This window comes from Rhinolophus hipposideros (genome assembly GCF_964194185.1).
Source record: "Rhinolophus hipposideros genome assembly, chromosome: 7".
NCBI classification, from domain to species: Eukaryota; Metazoa; Chordata; class Mammalia; order Chiroptera; family Rhinolophidae; genus Rhinolophus; species Rhinolophus hipposideros.
In genome coordinates this window covers 7,178,448-7,201,524 of record NC_138053.1, presented here as the reverse complement: position 1 = coordinate 7,201,524, position 23,077 = coordinate 7,178,448, and the positions used below count along the sequence as shown (strand labels likewise).

General features: G+C 55.4%; 1 protein-coding gene across 4 annotated transcripts; it reads right to left on the bottom strand.

Annotated features, from left to right (window-relative positions):
• Nucleotides 1–5,126: 5,126 nt before the first annotated feature.
• MLXIPL (MLX interacting protein like) lies at nt 5,127–22,851 on the bottom strand. Of its 4 annotated transcripts, none has more exons than XM_081054460.1 (17): nt 22,455–22,851; nt 18,632–18,738; nt 14,905–14,987; nt 14,655–14,744; nt 14,301–14,345; nt 13,555–13,756; nt 13,350–13,430; nt 10,170–10,339; nt 8,378–8,906; nt 8,097–8,152; nt 7,872–8,022; nt 7,608–7,717; nt 7,396–7,515; nt 7,105–7,232; nt 6,900–7,023; nt 6,174–6,303; nt 5,127–5,902 (listed from the first exon to the last, which is right to left on the bottom strand). In XM_081054460.1, exons 1-17 carry the CDS (start codon nt 22,751–22,753, stop codon nt 5,784–5,786), a joined length of 2,544 nt encoding a protein of 847 aa, XP_080910586.1. In that variant the 5' UTR covers nt 22,754–22,851; the 3' UTR covers nt 5,127–5,783. The 4 variants fall into 4 exon arrangements, with proteins under 4 accessions (XP_080910586.1, XP_080910589.1, XP_080910587.1 ...); XM_081054463.1 differs by lacking the exon at nt 22,455–22,851 and adding an exon at nt 17,188–17,285 and having other exon boundaries at nt 18,632–18,646; XM_081054461.1 differs by lacking the exon at nt 14,655–14,744.
• Nucleotides 22,852–23,077: the final 226 nt, after the last annotated feature.

Genomic DNA, 23,077 nt, shown 5'->3' with positions numbered 1-23,077 from the left:
TGAGAAAAATGAACAGTAAGGTTCCATGTACCCTTCCCCCAGTTTCCCCAGTGGCAACATCTTCTATAACTACAGTGCAATATTAAAATCAGGAAATTGGCATTGGTACAATCTACAGAGCTTATTCAGATTTCACCAAAAAGGAGATATTCTGATACAACACTGATAGAGTTTGGATTAGACTCACTTGGCTGGAGAGGGAACAGTCTTAGAGCAGGCATGCCCCATAGGCCTCCTAGCCCTGCCACCCCGAGCAAGTTGAAGTACCAGGGTCGGGAATTCCAGATTCAAACGTTTCCATGCCCAGCAGGGAGCCTCTCCTGACAGTCCCTCTGAAGAAACAGGCTGCTGCACAGACTAGATGACAGACAGACATACCGCAACCTCGGGTGAGGAAGCAGATCCAGTCAGAGAGCAAACCAAGTGGCCTCATTTCCTTCCCTTTTGTCCTGTGTGTGTGGGGTGGGGGGGTACTGACATTGACTGAGCTGTGGGGAGGGGGTGGGAAGGGGGGATCCAGAACATCCTGGGGCTTTTCCTTATTAATTTGTGATTTAGAACTGTAGGCCATTCATGAACCACTTTCTCTACCACCTAGAGACGAAGCTGTACTTCTAAGAATTTCATTCACCAAGCATTTTGCATATGGTATTTATTGATCCAGGAGCTTGGCATTTTATTTAATCTTCTCACATTCCTGTCCTACAGATTGAGATTGATGTTCTAGGAGGTGCTCGTTAAGTGACTTCCCAGAGTTCACATAGGTGAAGAGTGAACCTGGGGACACGTGCAGGTCCGTGAGAAGGAGAAGCAAGAGTAAGGCTCCGCTGTGTATAGCTCAGTCAAGGGAACAAGATTCTTTCACATCATGAGTTCAGTTGATCTTTGGAGTGACCTTTAAGACAGGTGATGCTACAAAATAACTTGAAACAGATGAAAAAAAACTAGGCTCAAGTCAAGTAACTTACCCAAGGTCAACAAGGAAGCCAGGGCTAGAGCCCGGAGTCAAACTTGGGTCCACTGCACTCCTAATCCATACTCCTCCCACCGCCCTACTGGGCTGTGGTAAGGTCGGTCTTACTCTGACCCGGTGCAAGTGTGGTAAGCCCAGTTGGTAGCCAAGGCCACAGAGGCTAACTGATGACACACAGCAGCATTTGGCAAAGCTGGGCAGGTCAGGGAGGGAGATTTGTCCATGGGCTCTGAGGGGCAGCAAGACCCGGCTATACCTTCAGGGGGGGGTGCATTTAGACAGATGAAGCAGAGGCTAGGAGGGGATTCCAGGTGGGAAGCAAGGCAGGAACAAAGGTCTGGAGGAAGAAGTAACGGATTCCCGTGCAGAAAGGAGTGACTATGCCGGGCTGTCTGGGTAAGTGTTGCAGATGGGGTGGGAGGAAATTGTGCGGTGGGAAGGGGCATGTGCCGGGAGACAGGGAAGTCTAGGCCTGCCTTCTCATGGGTGGATTAGGCCTTGCAAAGGCAAACCAGAATAATGCATCCCAGGAACCACTGACTCCTTGGAATGTGAAGGGAGGGAGGCTGTGGAGAGAGATGAGCCTGCAGGGGTAGCAAGGCCCAGGTACAAAGCACCTTGAACATCTGTCCAGAAACCCAGCCTCATCCCGGGGAAGCAGAAGCTAAAAAAGTAATGGAGGCACCACTTCAATTTGCAATAGAAGATCTACCTTGCATTGATCGGCGTCCTCCCTACCGCTGGCCTGTGTTAGGCGAAACAATCAATGTCCTCATTGTTTAAGCAGTCGTACTGGGCCCTGGACTCAGCATAAGTAGAAATGCAAATTGTTAGACTCCATCCCACACTTGCTGACTCAGAAACTCTGGAGGTGGGGGCCTGGCAATCTCTATGTTAACAAGCCCACTTAGTGATGTCTGATGCACACTGAAGTTTTAAGAACCACTGATTTAAACTAATTTGAATCCCAGACATTTATAATTTGCAGCTCAGTGCCTCTATTATAGTGGTTTTTAACCTTGGCTGCATTATTGGAATCACCTTAAAAAATGATATCTAAACCCCACAGCCAGAGATTCTGATTTAATTGGTTCAGACTGGACCTGGTCGTGAAGATTTTTAAAAGCCATCCCCTCCCCCCGCCAAGTTACTCAAATGCACAATTAAGTTTGAAGAGCAGCTGTAAGGGACACAGAAGTCTGCAAAAGTACTTTAAAAGGTAATATTCTGTTGTCCAGGGCGGTGGTCATAGAGGTATATGCTTACAAGGTTAATGGACCAGGCCTCGGAAACAGGTACCATAAGGTACTGGGGTGTGGGGAGGAGCCAAAGATGACTGCAGCTTGCCCAAGTGTGTGAACAGTGGCAGCCTTCTGGGGTATGGGTGCATAGAGAGGACCAAGGTTTGAGGGGGAGGACCGTAGGGTAGAGTCTGGGAAATGATGAGATCTGTTTTGACTGCTTCAAGGTTTAAGGAACTATGGAACATGGAAAGGGATGGGTGGCAGTCAGATATGTGGTTATGTAGCTCTTGGGGGACAGCAGGACAGACACACATAGAAGGTCCTTAGGAGAGAGGCCGAAGGGAATGGCATTACCCGGGGCTTGCCATAGAATGAGAGGGAAGTGGGCCAGGGAAAGGGACAGGCAGAGGAAGAGGCTCCCACAGCAGGAACTGCGAAGGCACTGTCAGAGAGGAGCAAAGAGAACTTGGCGAGAATCCTGGATTCCAAGGGAAAGAGGGCTTCAAGAAAAGGGTCTGAGGGCCCTGGGGAAGACAAGAACATGCAAAGTGGCCACTGGACTTGACAATGAGGGAGTCAGGGGACTTCTGTGAAAGCAGTCAGTGCAGGGGTGGGGCTGGGGTAGAAGGCAGGAGGAGGAGCCCAAAGGCAGGAAGCTGGGAGTAAGTGGGGGTAAGTGGGAGGGGAGAAGGGAGAGATGGCGGAGTGTGAATAGGTGAAAACAGCACAAACTACCAGGATTTTACCTTTCAAGGGGCCACTTCAACCTTTGTCTGAAGCAGCAAATAGCACTTAAAGGTTGGGTGCACCTGTCACTGCACAGTAAAGAGAAGTGGCGAAAAGTAGAGACTACAGTCAGACAATGTGAGTGAGCACCTCAGTAACCATGCAACCTGGGCTAGTCACTTCTCTGGGCCTCAGTTTTTCATCTGTAAAATGGAGATGATGATGATAATTATTGATACCTCTTACATGGTGTTCTTTGCCAGACGCTGGTTTAAGTGCTTTATATATATTTACTCTTAAACCATCACAACAGGCCTGTACAGATGTTGTGGGGGTTAATATACATAAAGCACCTAGAATACAAGTCAGACAATTAAGTTCGTGAACTCCTAGAAAAAGTGCTACATACCTCATTGCTCAATGTCACTACTGTCACCTTTGAAGTACTCCCCTTGAGAAGCTATGCACTGATGCCAGCACCTAGTCCACCCTTCAAAGCCATTTTGGAACTCTTTTTCTGGAATGGCCATCAGAGCTGTCATCAGATTACCCTCTATGTCCTGAATGTCATCAAAATGTTTTCCTTTCAATATTTCCTTTATCTTCGGGTAAAGAAAGAAGTCACTGGAGGTCAGATCAGGTGAGTAGGGAGGGTGTTCCAATACAGTTATTTGTTTACTGGCTAAAAACTCCCTCACAGACAGTGCCGTGTGAGCTAGTGCATTGTCGTGATGCGAGAGCCATGAATTGTTGGAGAAAAGTTCAGGTCATCTAACTTTTTCACGCAGCCTTTTCAACACTTCCAAATAGTCAACTTGGTTACCTGTTTGTCCAGTTGGTACAAATTCATAATAAATAATTCCTCTGATACCAAAACGGTTAGAAACATTGCTGAAAACAAGTTTGAGAACTCAATTGTCAGACCCTGTAGTGCCGAGCATGTAGTAAACATTGGATAGATGTGCAGTTATCGTTATTAGTCTACATAAGTGAGGGAAGGGCAAAGCCCACGAAGACTGTCTTATATCCTGCAAATGCCTCCAGAACGTTTTTTTTCAAGATTTTTATTTTATTGGGGAAGGGGAACAGGACTTTATTGGGGAACAGTGTGTACTTCCAGGACTTTTTTCCAAGTCAAGTTGTTGTCCTTTCAATCTTAGTTGTGGAGGGCGCAGCTCAGCTCCAGGTCCAGTTGCCGTTGTTAGTTGCAGGGGGCACAGCCCACCATCCCTTGTGGGAGTCGAACCGGCAACCTTGTGGTTAAGAGCCTGCGCTCCAACCAACTGAGGCATCCGGGAGCTCAGTGGCAGCTCAGCTCAAGGTGCTGTGTTCAATCTTAGTTGCAGGGGGCGGATCCCACCATCCCTTGCAGGAATCGAGGAATTGAACCGGCAACCTTGTGGTTGAGAGCCCACTGGCCCATGTGGGAATCGAACCGGCAGCCTTCGGAGTTAGAAGCATGGAGCTCTAACCGCCTGAGCCACCGGGCCGGCCCACCTCCAGAACTTTGAGAAGCTATGAGGGATTCGGACTTGCCAGGCCTGACCGGTCAGCTCTATGAGGAGAGCTATAGCAGCGGACAGAACCCCGGGGCACAGGCCACCGCCTGGCCCACAGTAGGCCCTCAGGGAATATTTGCTAAATGGATCAATGAAAGGGTCAGTGAAGCATTGGGGCCTTGTACTCCAACTCCCATCTGAAGTATTAGTTCCTTCTAAGAACTAATGGCCAACCAAGTGGCCATCCCGTCTGTTTGCACATCTCGCATGGGGGTGGGGGGGACGTTACTAGTCCTGAGGTAGCACGTTTTCCTTCTGGATGGTTCTGATGGATGGCCCTGTCACTTCCACTCCTGGGTACTAGCTCTGCCATCTTCTAACATGGAAGGTGGCGAGCCTCTCTGAATCCCCTCCTGGCCATGGAGGGAGGATTTCCAGGACCATCTTGTCTTGTCATCTCTCGCCTGGATGACAGCAACAGCCTAAAACTGGCCCTCCTGTTTCTACCCTTGCCCCACTGCGGCCTATTCTCAACTCAGCACCCAGTGGGATCCTTTTTAGAAGTTACCTCTGATCTTGTCCCAACTGTAGTCAAAACCCTCCAGAGGCTTTTCAGCTCAGGGGAAGAGCTTACGAGACCACCTCCCATTGCCAACCAACTCTCTCCATCCCAGAGCAAGATATGCTGACAGTCCCCAACAGTTTTTGTTTTTATTGGTCAAGAATTTTTTACAAAATCCACACACACCTATCCACACACACACAAGATGTCTGCCCTGGTTTGGCCACCCCCTGCCCTACTGTCTTCTGGGATGAGAACTTCCTGGACTCATGCACCCATGGACCTATCCTATAAACACCCCCAGGTTACCAGGGAAGGAGCAAAGAGAGGGAACCTCCTTTTCTGCTTCTCTGCTCAGAAAGAGGCCTGTGTCCCACCTGTGGGGGAGCAGGTGAGAGCGACAGGGAAATAGGATTATCCCTTCCGTCTTCAAGCTCTCTGAGTTGCTAATTTAGACCCCCAAGTGACAAAGCTGCTAAGGCCTTGGGATCATCTTCTGCTTGAAGATTCCCCACCCCCATTTTGCAGACTGGAAAATGGAGGTCCAAAGAGGGATTATGAGTCCCCTAAGTCACAGTGTTAGTTACTAGTAGAGCAGGGCCTGGAACTCGGCTCTCCCTGGCTTTCAAGAGGTGGGAAGAAGCTTGGGTCTTGCTTAATTCTCAGGAAAGGGGACATCCGGGGCCTGGGGTAGGAGGGGAGTGCCCAGAAGTTGTCCTTGGAGCCGACTCCCAGAGAAGGTAGCTCCAGGGCAGCTGAGTAGCAGGGTCTGGCCAGCACTATAACGGTTTGCCAAGGGTGCCCTCTGTGACTGCCCGTGTGGCCTGCTCGGGTATACAGCCTGGGTCTGTCAGTATACTGGTAGATGTGCTCAGCTGGCGGAGGGAGTTCAGGACAGCTGGCGAGAGAGAGAGAGAGAGAAAGAGATACCTCCTGGGGTCAGGGCCTGGCCCTTGGCTGCTGAAGACAAAGGGCGGGGGGGAATTGGCAAGACTGTCAGCCCCTCCTAGGACCTCTGTCTGCCAGTGTCCTGGTGTCGGGTGGGACCCACCAGGGGGCATGGTGGGATGGCCAAAACCCTAGGCTATATTGAAGGCAGGCTGAATCTGGGATCTGAGCAGAGTAGAACCCTCTGCCCTGAGGCCTGGACAGACAGGTGGCTCACGTACTTGGCCGGAGAGCGGGCAGGGAACAGCACTGGTCCAGCCAGGCCAGCGAGGTCTGGCGGAGGCTCTCCAAGCTTGTCGTGGACACCATCCCGTTGAAGGATTCGAAGAGAGGTCGGATGAGGATGCTGAACTAGGCTCAGGTCAAGGAGCAGGCCTGTTGTCCAGCCAGTATCCTCACCCACCTCACATGTAGCCCTGACATCTGGCTCAAACCAGGGGAAAGGCCTGGTCAGTGTGAAGCCTTGAACTCCAACGCCCCCCTGCAGTGGCCCTCCCATCCTGCCAAGGCCTGCCCAGCTAACTGGCTCTCAGCTCTACCCTACCCCCGGCTCCTCCATGGTCCTTCTGGGCTAGACCATCTCCCATCCCTGGGCTTCCTGTCCTGGCTCAGTCAAGGCCTTGACCAGGGAAGGGGGTGAGCAATTCCATGTCTTTCCTAGGGCCCAGCCCACTCATGCCCATCAGAGTTCACGTTTTCCCAAACTGCCCTTGGGACTTTCTGTGGGCAGGGCTGTGGTCCCCCACCCAGTTTCTCTCTGCTCTCAGCCCATCACCGGGCAGTCCTGCTGGCAAAGATGCCAAGGTTTGGAAGGAGGGGGCAGAACTGGAGCCCCTTCCCCTGGGAGCAGCTCTGAGACCCTGCCTGGCCTATGGAGCTGAGCCTGCAGCCAAGCACAGCCTGGTCTGGCTGCAGCACTCACTCCGCTGCTGGCCAAATGAGGATACCACCCAGAACTTCCAGTTGTGCAGTGTGCGGGTCCGGACATAATCATCAAACATGTCTCGCATCTGGTCGAAACGCTGGTGTGTGATGGGCACCCCGGTAGCTGGCAGTTGCTGCTGGCACCGGCTGGGGGCATGGGGCAAGTCAGGGGTTGGGAGTCAGGTAGCAGGGCCCTTGCCCAGGGCCCGCAGGTCCCCATCTACTTACTTAATGGCAGCATTCAGCTCCTCGATCTGGTCCCGCAGCTGCTGGGCCTCCTCCTGCAAGGCTGCCCGCTCCTGCTGCAGCATGGTGATGTACTCGGCCGTCTTCTGCAGCGTCATTGCTTTGCTGACCTGCAGGCATCGCCAGTGTGGACTCAGGTGCTGGAGCCCTCCAGCCTGGGACCCACTGAGGGGGTGGAAAGAGGCAACTGGGTGTCCTGGGGTTTGGTTTTAGGTAGGGGGTCCACAAAGCACCCTGCGGTTCTGGGGGTGCCAGACTGGATTGCGGGCTCACCTTGAGGCTGGGCTGGGCACTGAGCGTGCTCACCAGCCCATGCAGGGTGTCAAACCCCAGCTTGATATTGAAGCGCCGCTTCTGCTCTGCAGAGATGTGGGTGATGCGACGGTTCTCAGTCTTGGGGGGGCAGAAAGTGGGGTGAGCATAGGAAAGAGTGTGGGAGAGTTTAGGGGTAGCGAACACATCTTGGGGTAGGGGGATAGTTCCACCTTGTCCAGACGGCTCCGGTTTAGAACGGGTTGAGGGGAAGAGACTCGGACACTCAGAGTCCCCAAGCCTGGCATGGAGTTGAGCTCCCCAGACAGCCGCCGCTCAACACCTGTGGCAGGGATAGACAGACCCACAGACAGACCAACACAGGGGAGACGGCCTGTTGCTCCGTCCCTCTCATCCTGGCCCCAGACATAGTTCCCCTTCTTTCTTCTCCTCCCTCCCTCCCCGGGAGTCCCCCAATTCCTGCAAACCCTGTTTACCACTGAGTGCTGGGGGCGATAGCCGCTCTGCTTTGGGGACAATCAGGGGCCTGGGAGAGGCCAGGGTGGCTGGGCCTGGAGGTGGCCGGGGTGGTGTCGGGGCTGGGGTCGGGGGAAAGAAGGTGCAGGGGAATTCAGGGACCATCTCCTGCTGGGGTGAAGAAGGGTGAAGAGTTGGGGTGAAGTTCTGAGGCTGCCCCCCACTCCCAGTGCCCACCATCTTACCGGGGACTCTGGGGGCTGCAGGAGCGTGCTGGACACAAGTGGTGGCTCAGGCTTGGCTGTGCAGAGGCAGAACGGTGAGGGCCACTGGGACTGGGCCCAACCCCTCATCTCCCAAGACCCCCTCCATCCACTCCTAATAGCCCACACCCCTTTCAGGGCAGCCCCTTGTCCTTAATGCCTCTCCACCCTGCCCCCAGCTGAGCCTGCCCCTTAACCTTCACCCTCTACTCCCACATTCATCCCCATCTCACCCTCAGTCAACCCTGCCCCTCCCATCTCACCTGTTGTGAGCAGCTGTGTGAGGCAGGGGTTATTGCCCCCAGCAGTGACAGGGGCCAAGGTGGGGGAGCTGGGTTTCTGCCCCATTGGGGATGGTGTGGGGGGCTTGCCTCTGGACTGCAGGCCTTGGGGCACTGTGAAGTGAGGCCCAAATGGGGGCTCTGGATACCCCGAGGGTAGACGGTCCATGGGGAAGTGGGAGGGGTCAGGGCCTGGGCCAGGCTGAGCACCAGATGGAAAGGCTGTGGGAGCAGGCAGTGGGGACACTCCCTGTGTGGGAGGGACAGTAGGGAAGGAGAATCTGGGAGGGAAGAGAGGCTCTTCCTGTAGCATTGTAGGGGGTGGAGCCATAGGAGGGAAGAGGGGTGGGGGACAGGGCTCCAGGCCAGGCCCCTTGGCAGGAGCAGGGTATTGAAGGAGGGGTAGGGGTGTGGGAAGGGGGGGGAGCTTGGGCCTGGGGTCTTCAGGAAGAAGGAAATCAGAGCTCAGGAAGGCACTGGAGTCCACGGAACCAGGGCAGCTGCTCGGAGCCTGGTTGGGGGGATAGACAGACAGCAGGGGAGAAGGCTAGCCTTTGAAGCCACCCAGGCAGCCTCCTGCCCTGGCTGAGCTCTGGACTGGGCACCGGGAATGATAAGAGACATGATCCCTGCCCTTCAACACACACACAGGGAAATTATAACCTAATGAGAGGAGGGAGTGGAACACATTTATGCACAAATTAGGCATGAGAAAGAGCATCAATCTTCCTGCCCACCCATTCATTTACCAAATAATTTACCCATCCATCCTTCCATCCACCTACCTATTTATTCTCTCACCTATGAACTAACTTATCTATCTTTCCATCAGCTCACTAGGCACTAATACATTCACCAATCCACCCAACCATCTATACTTCCTTCATTCATCCACCATCTGTACATTCACCACTTATGTACCCACCACCCCATTCATTGATCTGCTAAACTACTGATTCATCTATGGATTCATCCATCAGCCCATCCATCCATCCAACCACTCACTGACCTATATATACATCAATTCATATAAGCAACTACCCCCATCTACAATCCATCTGTCCATTCCTCAACATACTCATCCATCCATCCACTCATTTATTCATTCACTTGCTCAATCATTTACCCAGTACTGTTAAAGTGCTTGAACTGTGCTAGGTATGGAAGATGCAGTGGTGAGCAAAACAGCCTTTCCAGCAAGGAGCTTACTGTCCAGTCCAGGAGAGAGACCCTCAACAATGAACTATAATAATGCCTGAAAAGTCTGATGATGAAGGGAAAGGCATCTAACCTAGTAGCAGGTGACAACATCCGATTTGGGTCTGGGATTTCTTGAGCCAAAATGGTAGATTCACTGTTTCCCAAACACACTTTCTCAGCTTTCTGCCTCTATGCGCTCATTCAAGCTTCTCCCATCTGACTTGCCCTCTCCTGGTTTCTTCTGCCCAAATCCAACCAGTTCAGTAAGGCCCAGAACTCCCCCACCTCCAGGAAGCCTTCCACAAGCAATTCAGCCCTCGGTGGTGCCTGCTCCATGCTCCCCCTGCCCTCAGCCTAACTCCCCCATAGCCATCTTGTCAATTCTATTTCATGGGTGGGGGGGTGTCTTTCCTTCACAGCTGAGTTACGCGGAGAGCAGAAATGCAGTCTTTCGCCCCCGTGTCTGTCTCTCGGTGGACCAAGTATAGGATTGGACACTCAGAAAGTGCCCGGAATACCTCCTGGATATGGGCAGGTGAGCTTGGTAAGGTTGGGTGGGGTGGGGAGAACTCACCTGCAGGCGGTCATGCCCTGAGAGGTGGGTCATGCCTGAGGAGACCGGGGGTACCTCCACACCCAGGGCCCCACTGCTGAAAAGGGGGTCAGCCATGGGGCCAAAGCTGGGGGGCTCCAGGAAGTCTGAAGGCGTGGGTGTCTGTGGGAGGCGGTAGTTGGTGAAGAAATCTGTAATTCAGATACACAGGGTGGCAGCAGTTAGGGCTAAGGCCATGGCTAGAAGCTGTGGGAGGAGAGCGAACCTCGTGCCCTGTCCCCAGGCTGGGCTGGGGAGGGGGGGCTTCCACAGGAGATTGTGAAACTGGGAGAGTTTCTGTCTCACTCAGGGGAAGCAGCAAGACGCTCGGGTGGGATGGGCCTGAGTGGGAGACAGCAGGGAACTGTGTGGTGGGGTGAGCAGGACCCCAGAAGTAGCTTTCCCACTGAGCCCCACACTTGGCTCATGAGGCCCCCTTCCGCATCCCCAGGCCTACACCCTCCCCTTGCTGCTCCTGTTACCAGCCCTGCTGGGATATAGAAGGCAGGGGGAAGGGTAACAGAGTGTGCCAGGGAGGGAAAGGGGTGAGGTCCAAGGGAGGAGGTCTGGGTAACAAGAGTTCCAGGGGTGAGAGGGGTCAGGAGGTCAGTGGGTCTGGGACAAGTTGGTTTGTTGGAAGGTCAACAAGTGGGACCTCAAGAGTAGAGCCCAGGAGTAGGTTGAAGAAGCTAAGGGGGTGATACAGGTCAGAGATGGGCTCAGAGTTGGGGCTGGAGTGAGGAGGCTGCTAGAAAATCAAGACGACTTAGTGGGGAGGGGGCAATCAGATTTTTTGAGGTGCGGGTTGTGTAAGCCCGGGCTATTCTGGTTTTGGGAAGCAGCTGCCTGTGGCCTAACCACATCCCGGGCCTGGGTGCTGCCCGCCCACCCGCTCCCTTCCGGGCACCTTTCTCTGACCCTGACCAGCCTTCAGTCTGCACCAGCTCCCAAGGCCTCCTGGGCTGGTCAGACGCAACCCTACCCGCCTTGCATGGGCCCTGGTCCCCCAGCCAAGAGAGCTGGTTAGGTCTCTCCCCCAGGGGCCACCTCGAAGGAGACCCAGGAGTGGGACAGAGAAGACCACACCAAACCTTGAGACTGACGGGCTCAAACCTGTGTGTACACCTTTTGTGACTCGGGCCCACATGTCACTGGGCAGATGGCTCTTTGTGTCAGTGTGTGATGTCATGCAGCATCTGCTTGTCTGCCTCGCTGTGTGTCTGTAGCTCTGAGTCTGCGTACACCTGCCCTGACGTGAGCTACTCGGTGTGTGTATGTCTGCCCTGTGCCCGTGTGTGTGTGTGTGTGTGTGTGTGTGTGTGTGTGTGTGTTCTTGGCCACACCGTCAGAAGGGATCTTCTTGTCCTGCCTCCCTTTAACAAAGGAACTGAGTGGCAGGGTGAGCAGCCCTATTCTCCGTTCTCCAGACCCTAGAGACCCGGGGTGGGGGGAGGTGGCGCTCCTCACAAGGCCCCTGAAGCCTGGGCTCTAGAACCAGCCACATTCTGGGCCTAACCCCAGGGGCTAATGGCCACGGAGCAGCTGCCTGCTCCCTGCTGTGGGCGGCCCTGTCCCCAGAGCTCAGCAGGCCTCATGGAGCAGGGAGCCCAGCTCATCACTAAGTCACCACCACCCCCCCTTAGAGTGCAGGCTTGTCCCCACCCAGCCTTGAGAGAAGCTGCTTCCTAGCCCGAGTCACCCACTGAGTCCCTCCCTAGTCTGCTCCCGGCACTGATCTACCATCCTCTCCCCAGCCCCTCTCCCATCCGTAAGCTCCCTCCCCTTCCCTGTGCACCCCTCACTGAATCCTCTCCTCACCAGCCCCCTCACTGGGTTTCCTCTCCAGCTAAGACCTCTTGGGGACAATCACAGCGGCAGCCCTGGCAGCCCAGTGCTTCCTGCCCTCCTGGTTTAAGGAGCACTTCAGGGGGTACACTAACCACCTCTTCTGCACGACATCCCTCACCATAGGTTGCCCACATTCACCACCCACCCTAGCTGCCACCCTGGGCTGAGAGAAGTCATTCACTTCCTAGCCCCAAGTTTTGCCCAGGGCCCAGGGTGGGGGCGGCTGAGCTCCTACCTGTGGCAGGGGTCTGTGTGCCCAGACAGTGCCACTGTCCTCCCAGGCTGGTCTGCTCCCAGGTCACTGCCATCAACGCTTCTGCCCCCTCAGCCCCCACCCCCGCCAAGGGCTGAGGCAGAGGTGGGGGTGGTTCCTCATTCCCTAGTCCCCGCCCCATAGGCCTCCACCTCTTGACTGACAGGCCCTGGACCCTGTGGGGAAGGTGTGAAGGGGTCACTGAAACTAAGCCTTTACCCCAGGAACCCCCTTTCTGCCCCCTAGGCCTTGGCTGAGATAGGCTGAGCCGCAATGTCTACCTAACCCCCAGAATAGCTCTGGAGTCCTCTAAATGTATGAATATCAGGGGCAGTCTCCAAGGTCTACAGCTAAGTGAAGAAAGCAATGTGGGGAAGAGTCTACTCCGAAAACAAAAGCAGACATTTATCCATGCGTGCTTATTTTATACAGATATGAGTATCTCGGGAAGTACATGAGAAACCAGTGACCGGGTGGCCCTGGAGATCAGGACAGGGAGTCAGGAAAATATATTACTTAAAGAAAAAAGCTTTACCAGATATAATTCCTGGGATTTTCTTAAAAATAACATAGGAGGGGAGCAGTGGGTGAGTTCTATATGAAACAAGACTGACCAAGAGCTGATGAATGTTGAAGTTGGTAACGGTTACATGAGGGCTCCTTCAACTCTACTTGCGTGTATGTCAAATGTTCTTTAATAAATAGTTTTTTAAATGAAGTATGTAAATAAATAGACCCAAACAAATCACAGTCCCTTTCTTCCCTGAGAGAGTCCCAGCAGCCACTGCTTTCCTGGGAGCTCCCAGCGTCTGCAGCTTCAGAGCCCCTGTCCTGTCCCCTGCCCAGGTACTGGTCTGGCCCTGCTCTCACCTGAGGCCACACCAGCTTCATCCCAAGGCCAGACAGAGAGACACCAGGAAGATCTCTCAGAAGTTACCCGGACCATCCACCCTCCCCGAGGGGTGTAGAAACGGCCTGAGGTCAGCCTTGGGCTCTCCTCCCACTGCCCCAGCCCTTCCACCCCAGGGGACCTGCCACCCCAGGGGAGCAGCCTGCCCCACCTGAGATCTCCATCAAGTCATCCAGGCTGGGCTGCAGAGGTGTCAGTTCCGGCTGGATCATGTCAGCATTATTGACGTAGGCTGGAGGCGACAGTGGTGACATCAGAAGCAGCAGGTAGGGGGGAATGGGGGCACTGGTCCCCGGCCATCCTCCCTTGGCTGACTGGGTTCTCAAAGGCCTCCTTTCCTGGGTGCAGGCCCTCACCCTCCTCGGGGGACAGCTGCAGGGGCGTGGGGCTGGGCTGAGTCATGGTGAAGAGCGTGTCGGAGATGTCGGACAAGAAACAATCCAGGTCCAGAAGCTGCCGCCCACCGGGCTCCTCCTCTGGGCCCCCCAGCAACACAGGCACCACGCTGGAGAAGAGCTGCTCGCACCATCGGTCTGGTGGCTGCCACCCCGCTTCCGCCTAGGGAGACAGAGCTGTTAGTAGCAACCCAAGGACACCACTGCTCCCACTCTCCCCCAGCCTGAGGACACAGGGGTCTCCCGCTGCCCCTGGTCCTTCCATGTCACCCCCCCCCATAGGGATGAAGGGGTCAGCTAGTGTGAGGGCCTCTCTGCACACGGCCCCTCCTCACCTCTCTCTGATGAACCCGGTTTGCTGCCTGGAAGGCTAGGGCCATCCCATTGGCCTCTAACAACTACCCCCAGGAGACAGGCAGGGATGGCCTGCTGAGAAGATAAGGGTCCCCTTCCTGCCCCATACTTTGTCCTGCCAGGGACCCCAAGTTTTTAGGACCCTTTACTCCCCCATCCCTCCCCACCACTTGCCCAGTCAGCCAGAAGAGTTAGGGTCTTCCCACCACTGCGCTCCAAGGGCTCAATTAATCAGAGGACCAGGGCCACGCCCACTCCTCTGATGTCCCGATATCATCAACCCCTGCAAACCGCCACTGCCTCCGCCCACCCAAAGGGAAGCTGTCAATTCTCTTGGTCCAGAGAGCACCCACCTGCTTTGGGGCCAGGAGATCCCCTTCCCTGCTGGACTTACGGAGCTGCAGGAACACACAGAGGTGGACACTGGATTCCTTGGCCCTCCTCCATCACTCCATGCCAAGGCCTCCCCTACTCCCAAGCTCCCCCAAATCAACGGGATCCCCCATTTCCCCTCAGGAGCTCCTCCTTCCTGGAAGGTAAGGAGGCTGCGTGGAGGCCCTATGGCCACACGGTGGCGATGTCAACCTGGGTTTTAATGCAGGGCGGGGCTGGGGGTCGAGGGAGCCCCTCCAGAGCCCTTCCAAGAGAAGCAGTGGCCAGTAGCCTCAGAGGAAAGGTCTGGGGCTTCTCCCGGGGCCCCCACTGACCCGCTTTTTGTAGTAGATGCGCCACTTGTGGTACTCGCGCATCACCACCTCAATGCGCCGCTTCCAGTAATTTCCCTCCAGGACCACCGCCTGGGGAGGGTCGGGAACGGATCAGTGCAGGGGTGGGGTGGGGGTGGGGGCGCAACACTGACTCCACCCCTCACTCAATCCGCATCTGGGCCGTCCCCTCACGCCGAGCCAGGGGAGAGACCGGAGGCAGGTGGTTGGTGATCCCTTCAGTCTCAGCTACCTCAGGTTTCCCGTGCTCGTCAGCCTCAGGTCCCTGCAGGGGGGTCACGAAGCCACACACTGGACTCCTCCTCCGCTCCACATCTGAGAGAAGGGCGCTAGGTCAGGGGTGCCCAATGCCCTCATCTCCCATCCCAAGGGGACTGGGACTCAAGTGCCACACTACAAAATCCTGCCTGGCTTTCCATGCTCAGATTAATAAGTGCCACCTCCTCTAGGAAGCCTTCCTACCTTTCTCCTTTAGCCCTACCAGATTTCCCTCTTCTATGCGACCCTGTGAAACAAACCCAGCCTAGTAGGTAGTCAGGCAATGCTTGCAGAACGGGATTTGGGGGGTCACAGGGAGTGAGCTGCCTTAAGAACATCCTGGTCAAGGGCGCCCAGATAGCTCAGCTGGTTAGAACACGGTGCTCTTAACAACAAGGTTGCTGGTTTGATCCCCACATGGGCCACTGTGAGCTGCGCCATCCACAACTAGATTGAAACAACTACTTGACTTTGAGCCGATAGGACCTGGAAAAACACACTTAAATAAATAAAAGTTTTTTTTTTTTTTTCTTTTAAAGAACATCCTGGACAGACTGGCAGGCCAGGGACCCAGAGCCCGCAGTCTCCTGCCTCAGACTCCTTGGTGCTGCCCACTCTGATCTCAGAGAACCACCCCTTGTCTACTTCAGGCCACCTACCTGAACTCTTTTTCCTTTACTCCTTTCCCTGTCTCCAATTCTGATCTCTCTCCAGGCTCTTTCCTTCTGGCCTATAAACACTTTTCAGGTTCTCCTTTACCTCCCAAACTTTTTCCTTCCCTGTGCTACCAAACAAGCTAACGCTTTTGCTTTCCTCCCAAACTCTAGAAGAGTTATCATTTCCACCTCCATTTTTGCATCTCCCAGATTCATCTTCACCTCTTATAACTCAGCATTTGCCCCAACACCCACCTCCCAACCGCTTTCACCCTGCCCCTTTCCAGCTTCAGACTCATTTCCCAGTTTCCTAGGGACCCTCCACTAGGACGTCCCAAAACCTGTCACTTTCAGATGTTTGGGTGGGGCCAGAGCAAGCACAGGGTGGGACTGACACCTGGGGGTGTGTGTGGCTCAGGGACAGGAAGGTTTAAAGTCCTCAGCCAGAGATCTGGCTTTCAAAACCCTGGAACCCCCAGGCAGTGACTTTCTGGCAGTCCTGAGAAAGAGGACTTCAGGGGTGTCCATGAGGGTCTGTCCTGCCCTAGCCCTCAGCCAACTTCCTCTGGGACAATTGACAAAGAGGAGAGGGATCACCCCAACATGAAATTTCTTGGGACCTTCAGCATCATTTACAAAGTTCTGTCCTAAAGGACATTCTCCAAAACGACCTCCATGGGATTGGAGTGGGGTTGGAGTGGGGGGTTTCCTGGTGGCTGAGCATGGCTTGGACAGAAAACAAAGGGAGAGGCCCTTAGGTGTGTGGACTCCCAAGGGTTACAGCAAGGAGGGTCTCAAACAGTATCTGCTCCTGGCTTCCCAGATGAGGAAATGAGTACCAGGAAAGAATAAGTTTGCTCAGAGCCCCCCGAGAATCAGGGCTGAGCAGACCTGGCCGAATCACCCGCCCTCACACCCCTGCTCTGGATGGAAGAGCAATGACCATGTGGCTGCCTGGGGTGGGGCAAGATTTATTTACCGATGAGAAGTTCATCCATGCATGCAGCCACCTAGCCCCTTGCACCTATTCTGGGACAGATGCTGGGACAGAACCCTCGGATGACTCAGGGCACTCACAGCTTAGTGGGCGGGATGAGGAAAGCACACACATACATGAGCTAATGCTGGCTGGAGAGTCTGGCCATGACAGGGGCACAGTGCTCTGGGAGCTCAGAGGAAACCGAGATAATTTTGGGGTGTGGGAAAAGAAGGGATCTTGGAGCCCAGGAGACTGCAGAGGGCTGGCAGGTGCCAGGAGAATAAGCCAGGCAGCCCTCCAGCCCTTGCTACCTCTCTCCCTTTGCTGAAGCCCACCTGCAAACCTTGGGTGCCCAGAGAGGAGGAGCCTGACATTTTTTTCTCTGCCTGCCTATGCTGTTGCTATTATCACACAGTGGTGATGGATCTCAGGGAGCCCTTGTGTGTGTCTGCGTGATGCTGAGATATGATTGTTTGGAAAACTCACAGCAGACTTCAGCAGTAGGACCTATTATTATGCCCACTTACAGATGAGCAAGCTTCAGCTAGTGATGGCTAGGAATGGCTAGGGACTTTGCCAAGGTCACACAGCAAGGGCATACTAGAACTTGACTCAAACCCACCTCTGTCTGATTCAGAACATGGGGTCCTTCCAGCTACTTGTACAATAGCTGTAGACCAGAGTCCGCTGGGTGAGGAACCTGGGTGGCATCAGAAATTTCTGCAGAGAGAAGGGTTTGCATCCTAACCAGCTTTGGGGGGAAAGGTAGAGGGTGAAACCTCAAGGTAGCCAGGTGAGGGTGGGGGATCGGACAATGACACTAATTCCCCAGGCATATCAGCTTCCTGGTTTGGGTCGGGTCTGTCCTCGGATGAGGCCTGGAAACCAGCCAGCAGGGTGCAGTGGAAGGAGCACAGGGCTCAAAGTTGGAGAGCCTTAGACTTGCAGCCAGCCACAGCTCTGCTCGTTTTATGCTTCGTGACCTTGAGTAAGTCACTTGCCTTCTGGGCCTCACTTGCTCATCTATAAAATGGGAGTAATACCATCTCTCCCAGGGTTGTTAGGAAGCCTTAAATAAGATGATTTATTAAAGTGCTAGGCACATAGATGAATAGAAACTAACAAACATTCCCTCTCTCTGCTGAGATGGAATGCAGAGGGGCCAGCACAGAGAATACCGTGTGTGGTGGTTTGTTCCCTCCTGGGATGTGTGTTCCCAGCTCAGCACAGCCTTTGATCCTGCAGCAGGACCTAACTGAGCTGGACAGGTCACAACACAGGGCCAACTACTCTGAGGCCTCTCAGCCTCTGCTGCCCTGCCACAGGGAGTGGCGGGTGGCCTTGTATCCCCAAATGAATGACTGTGACCTTCTCAAGGGTACATCAGATTCAACTATCATTTATTGAGCACTTTGTGCCAGACCTGTTCATACCTGTTATCTCCATGCCAACCATGAAAGGGAGGACTATTGGCCTCATTTTATAGATAAGGAAATAGGTTCAGAGGGGTTAGACAACTTGCCTGCAGTCACACAGCCATGAAGGGGCAGAGACAGGGTGGGAAACCAGCTCTGGGTGACTCCAAGTCTGGAGTCCCTTCCACTCTACCACATGGCCTTTGCGGGGGGGCTCCTTCCTCGCAAATCTCCATGGGGTCACTAGTTGGAGGTTCAGTAAGGATTTCAATGAAAGGAGACCCACGCAGGATCCTCTCCTTCCCCATTTGCAAAGGAACAGAATTGACCCAGGTAATGTCTAATACCTCTTTCTACCCTGGCGTTTGAGGCGCCTGACTATATTAATGGGATGCAGAATGGGCCCTGAACTGGTCCCCCAATCGCAGCCCACCTTAGGACTTCCAAGGGGTGTCACCCAACTTCACAGTGGACAGTAAGTACCCTTAGGGACACATTTCCTAAGACTCTCTGGGGCTCAGAAGCTGTTCAGGGGTGATGGTGCTGGGGGCTTGGTCTCTCCCAAAGCACTCTCCTGGTGCCGGCTGGGGGCTTCCTGGGCAGCCCTCAGCTACAACACTCCTCCTGGGAACGCCCATGGCACCCACTCACACTGGATATACCAGGCCCTCCAGATGGCATTGTTGAGGCGGATCTTGTCTCGGCAGAGCAGCTTGAGGCCTTTGAAATTCTTCCACTTGGGAGACACCAGCTTGCCACTGTCAGAGGGAGAGGGCTGGGTCACGGGGGTGGTGGAGAAAGGGAAAGGTTGGAGGGGGCTTGCGCAGGCGCTGCTTCCACACTCTTCCCATGCACCGGGCACTCATCTATGGTGGGCAATTTGAAGGACCCTCTCAAATCCTGGCCCGTAATCTAACCTGCCTCAAATTCCTACCCTGAGAGTCAGACTTTTAAAATACCCTCCCAGGTCTCTACAAGGGGCCCTTGTGTTCCTCGGTGAGACATGCTTATTAATCTACCACCAGAACTAAGCCACGGCTGGAAGCGGTTATCAGCTCAGTCCTTGTAACAACAGCCAGTGGCCTTACAGGCATCCGTCTTATAGTCCAGCTAGCGTGGATTCTCAGATGCATTTCTTACTGAAGGAAACTGAAGATCAGGAAGGGAAAGGGACACGCCCAAAGCCACATGGCAGAGACTCACTCAGGCCCTGCAGCTTTTTCTCCACCAGTTTTGCTGGCCCCCTTAGGTCCAGTATATGTGTAAGGCTTGGGTGGAGAGGGAGTCTCTTCACCAGAGGTGGCTTCCAAGAAGCCAGTCACTGCCTTTTCATTGCTCTTCTGGTATCTGCCCAGCCTCGAATCCTAGGACGGCAATCTGGACTGAGCTGGAAGGTGTGCCCCTTCTCAGGGGTATGCCCAAAACAATACCATTAGGATGCAAAGGAAGGCAGCTAGGAGGGTGGAGTGGTGAGCAGGGGGGAGACAGAACACTGACCCTAACCCTAGCAGTCAATCAAATCCATGAGACAGAAGGACTCTACAGAGGTGTGGGGCTTGACTCTCAGCATCTTGCTAGGCACAGGCCGAGTCTGCCACCCCCAGACAGCTGACCTAGGAGGTGAAGATGTTCAAGGTCTTAGACCCCTGCTTGTCTCTCCGTCCTCATGGTCCACAAGCCAGAGTTGTATATAGGTCCCCTCCCGCCCACCTTCCCCAGCCATTACTCCTATGGAAAGCTGATGCCTCCAGGCTTAGTCTTTCAGAGCACAGAGCACCAGGCCTGCTCTCTCCAGGGGCCTCTCCCTCATCCTGGGGGTGGGGGGTAGGTGGGTGGGAGTCTGACTCCTACAGCCCCTTGGGTGCATGGGTCACTGGGTCCTCTCTCCTTCCTGGTTTCCAAGCTCCTATGTTTGCTTGGAGTGGGGAGAGGGGAGAACTGCCATGCAGGGCACAACAGGCCTCATTACCCAAATAGAGTACATAGCCCAAGAGTCCAGGCCCACTAGCTGGCCCCCTCCCTCCTAAGTTAGATAAACACCATCTGTCTGGAGACTTGCGGGGGCTCCTGGGCCAGCTTCTTTTGTGGAACCTGGGCGGGGGCGGGGGGGGGGCGGGGGTCCTTAGTTTATTCCCCTGCCTGTATCCTAGCAACCTAGTGCCCAGTTCACTCTGAGCACCCAGTACCCCCCCCCCTTCCTCTTCCAGAGGTTGTAGTGTTGTGGGCAGGTAGGGTTGGGGGAGATGAGGCAGTGATACAATCTAAGCTCAGAAGGAAAGGTCTGTGCTGGATCTGTTTATCTGAGGGGAGGAGAGGGGCCCAACCTGGAGCAAAAAGCCTGGGGGCAGGGTTCAAGGGCTTCTTATAACCACAGATAATCTGGGAATCTTGGGGATGGGTTGGGGGAAACTCAGAATTCATAGTTCAGCTCCCCTCCCCCCATGTATATCTACCTTACAGTAATTCCTTTAGTCTCCCTGACAGGATCCTACTTGCTCTCTAACTTCCCTGAGGCCATTCTTTCCGTAGCTCTGATTACAGCTCTGGCCAGCTCTGACCATGAACAAGTGTGTTCTTAGAACCTCCAGAACCTGCCTCCCTGGGGCTTCCACCCCCAGAACCATAGAACATGGGGCTCCTCCTAGAAGAGAAGTCCTCTCTCTGCCCACACTGCCCTTCGGGGGTGCAAGATGGCCAGGCCTCTCCAGGCCAAGCTGGCCAGCTCTTCCCAGCAGCTCTGGACCCCTTGCCTTGCTGTCCCTTCCCCTTCACTCACTCTTGGGACACCCTGGTTTCCTCTCCCTTCCAGGGAACCCCTATAATTATGAGCCTTTAAGGACTGAGCCCCAGTTTTTTCCTCTACCAAATGGGGGAACCTAAGAGCTCCGCTGGTACAAGCCACCTCCATCCCCAGCTCTTGGGCCCACCAGGGCAGGCCAGAGAGAGTGACTATTCCAGATGTTTAGGAAAAAGCACAGCTCTCTCCAACCTAGCTGTCCCTGACTGGGGTCACACTCTCTTCTAGTCAGTCTCTTAGTGGGGACAGTTCTTGGCGTGTACTCTGTCGCCTACCTTGCCACCTTCCCTGCCCCTCCCCCCTTGTGGTCACTCAGGGTCTGGGGTGCAGGGTGGGCCTGAGCCAGCCCAGGTAGAGAGGTGTGTAGTGTAAACTAGAAAGTTGCAGTTGGAAGTGGGTGGGAAATGGAGGACTGGGGCGCAGGGGTGCCTGCACCTAGTGTCCCAGGACCTTAGACGCCCTGCTTAGGCGGTCTGTGAAGTCCGGGGGGGGGGGGGGGGGGGGGAGGAGGGAAGGGGATGGGAATCTGAACTTTCTACATTGGTCTGGCGCCTGGGACTATCGGGTTGCAACATGACCTGGGCCCGGGGCCAGAGCTTGAGGGCCAAGGTTACATCGCTTCCAGCCAATGGGGTCGCGGCTGGGCAGCTGCGGTTGGGGGTGGGCAACACTCCCCCACAATCTCCACCCCAGCTCAGGCTCCCGGTCAGAGCAGCAAGTGCCGGTCTGTAGCCAACAGTTCTCTGACCGGGAGGAGCGCCGCACAAGAAAAGGAATATTTGCAGAGAAAAGATCAAGGACTGACTATCCCCCTTTCTCCCCTACGGTTTTCGGTTGATAATTTATCCAGGCCCCTCTGCTCGGGGAACTTTGCTCCAGGGCACCGGGCCAGAATCCAGGTTCACGCCCTCCCTTAGGACGTAGGCGTGGAGCTAGAGTCCGGCTGCCGCGCGCTGCGACGCGGAGCAGGGATCTTAGGCGGCGTGAGGCGCTCAGCCTCGCGCGGCGACGGGGGTAGGGGAGCCTAGCCTCCCGGGAACAAGCCCCTCACGGCCTGCAGCACCCCCTGCCAGACCACGGCTGGGAAATTCTAGGCTGGGCGATCTGCGCCCCTCCGTGTCCGCCCGGCGCACCCTCCTCCTACCACCCTCGACCTCGCTGGTCAAGAACAGGTGTCCCGGCAATTGCGGGGTACAGGGGGGACGAAAGAGTGGGTTTCTATCGACTGGCTATGAACGGGGACAACCTTGGGCGCGAGGACTATGGAAAGGGTTCAGAAATTGAGTGGGTGTGGGCCGGGGCTGCGGGGGAGGGAGCAGACTCCTCCAGGTGTTCTGGTGGAATGGCCCCCGAGTGGACGGAGGGATGGCCTAGAGTCCTGGCATTTGAGGGCAGAGGAGTGGGGACGGGGCGTGGGGCCCGCGATGGGCACAGGGAGGTAGAGCTGGAGGGTAGGCGGTCCGCACCCTGGGGACAGAGGGATGGTCCTCAGAATGGGAACCAGGAGGCGCGCAGGCCCGGTGGGAGTCCGTGGTCCGGGCGAGGGGCAGAGGACGCTCGGGATGGGGCGGGACCAAGGCTCAGGGCCGGGTGGGATGGCGAGGCCCACGCGCGCGGTCCCGCCTGGAGTGCGGTGGCCGTCGCGTCCCAGAGCGTCGCGTCCCAGAGCCGTCCTACCTGTAGGCCAAGCTCATGCACTCGAAGAGGTGGGTGAGTGTGGGATCGATGCTGCGCGGCCCGAAGTCGGCGAGCCGCACGGTCCCCTCCTGGTCGCGCCTCCTGGTCAGCGAGTCGTTGTGCGGCGATGACACCATGAAGTGACCGCTGTGGATGACCTGTGAGCGGAGCAACCCGCCGGCGCTGCGGCGAGTACTCGGGTCCTCCGAGTCTGTGTCTGAGTCCGAGTCCGGGCCGGGGACGACTCGCGGGCCCTGTAAGCCCGCGGCCAGACTTGCCAGCGCCCCGGCCATGGCCATCGCCACCTCCGCGTCGCCGCTCCGCCGAGGCTTGGTGGAGAGGCGGCGGCGCGGCTTGGGTGGCTAGACCAGCCTCATTAGCATCGTCCCGCCCCTCTGTCCCAGTAGGCCGCTCGAGGGGGTGGGGCCTAGGTGCGCGAGGCGGACAAGGCAGGGCTAAAATTAGCATAATCAATACGCCAGGTGGGAGCGCGTGGACCCGGAGCCCCATCAAGTCTACAGTTTGCAGGAGGAGGAGCCCCGTATTTCCCCTCCCGCCTTTCCTTCTGCTGTGATCACTTAGAGTCCTGGTGGGACCGTTCCTACTTCTCCCGAAGGGGGTCT

Coding starts and splice junctions, on each gene's coding strand:
- MLXIPL (XM_081054460.1), bottom strand. CDS start 22,753: ATGGCCATGGCCGGGGCGCTGGCAAGTCTGGCCGCGGGCTTACAGGGC. Junction 14,745..14,904: donor ACGAGCACGGGAAACCTGAG/GTAGCTGAGACT, acceptor GACCCTCCCCAG/GCGGTGGTCCTGGAGGGAAA. Junction 6,304..6,899: donor ACAACTGGAAGTTCTGGGTG/GTATCCTCATTT, acceptor ACCTGAGCCTAG/TTCAGCATCCTCATCCGACC.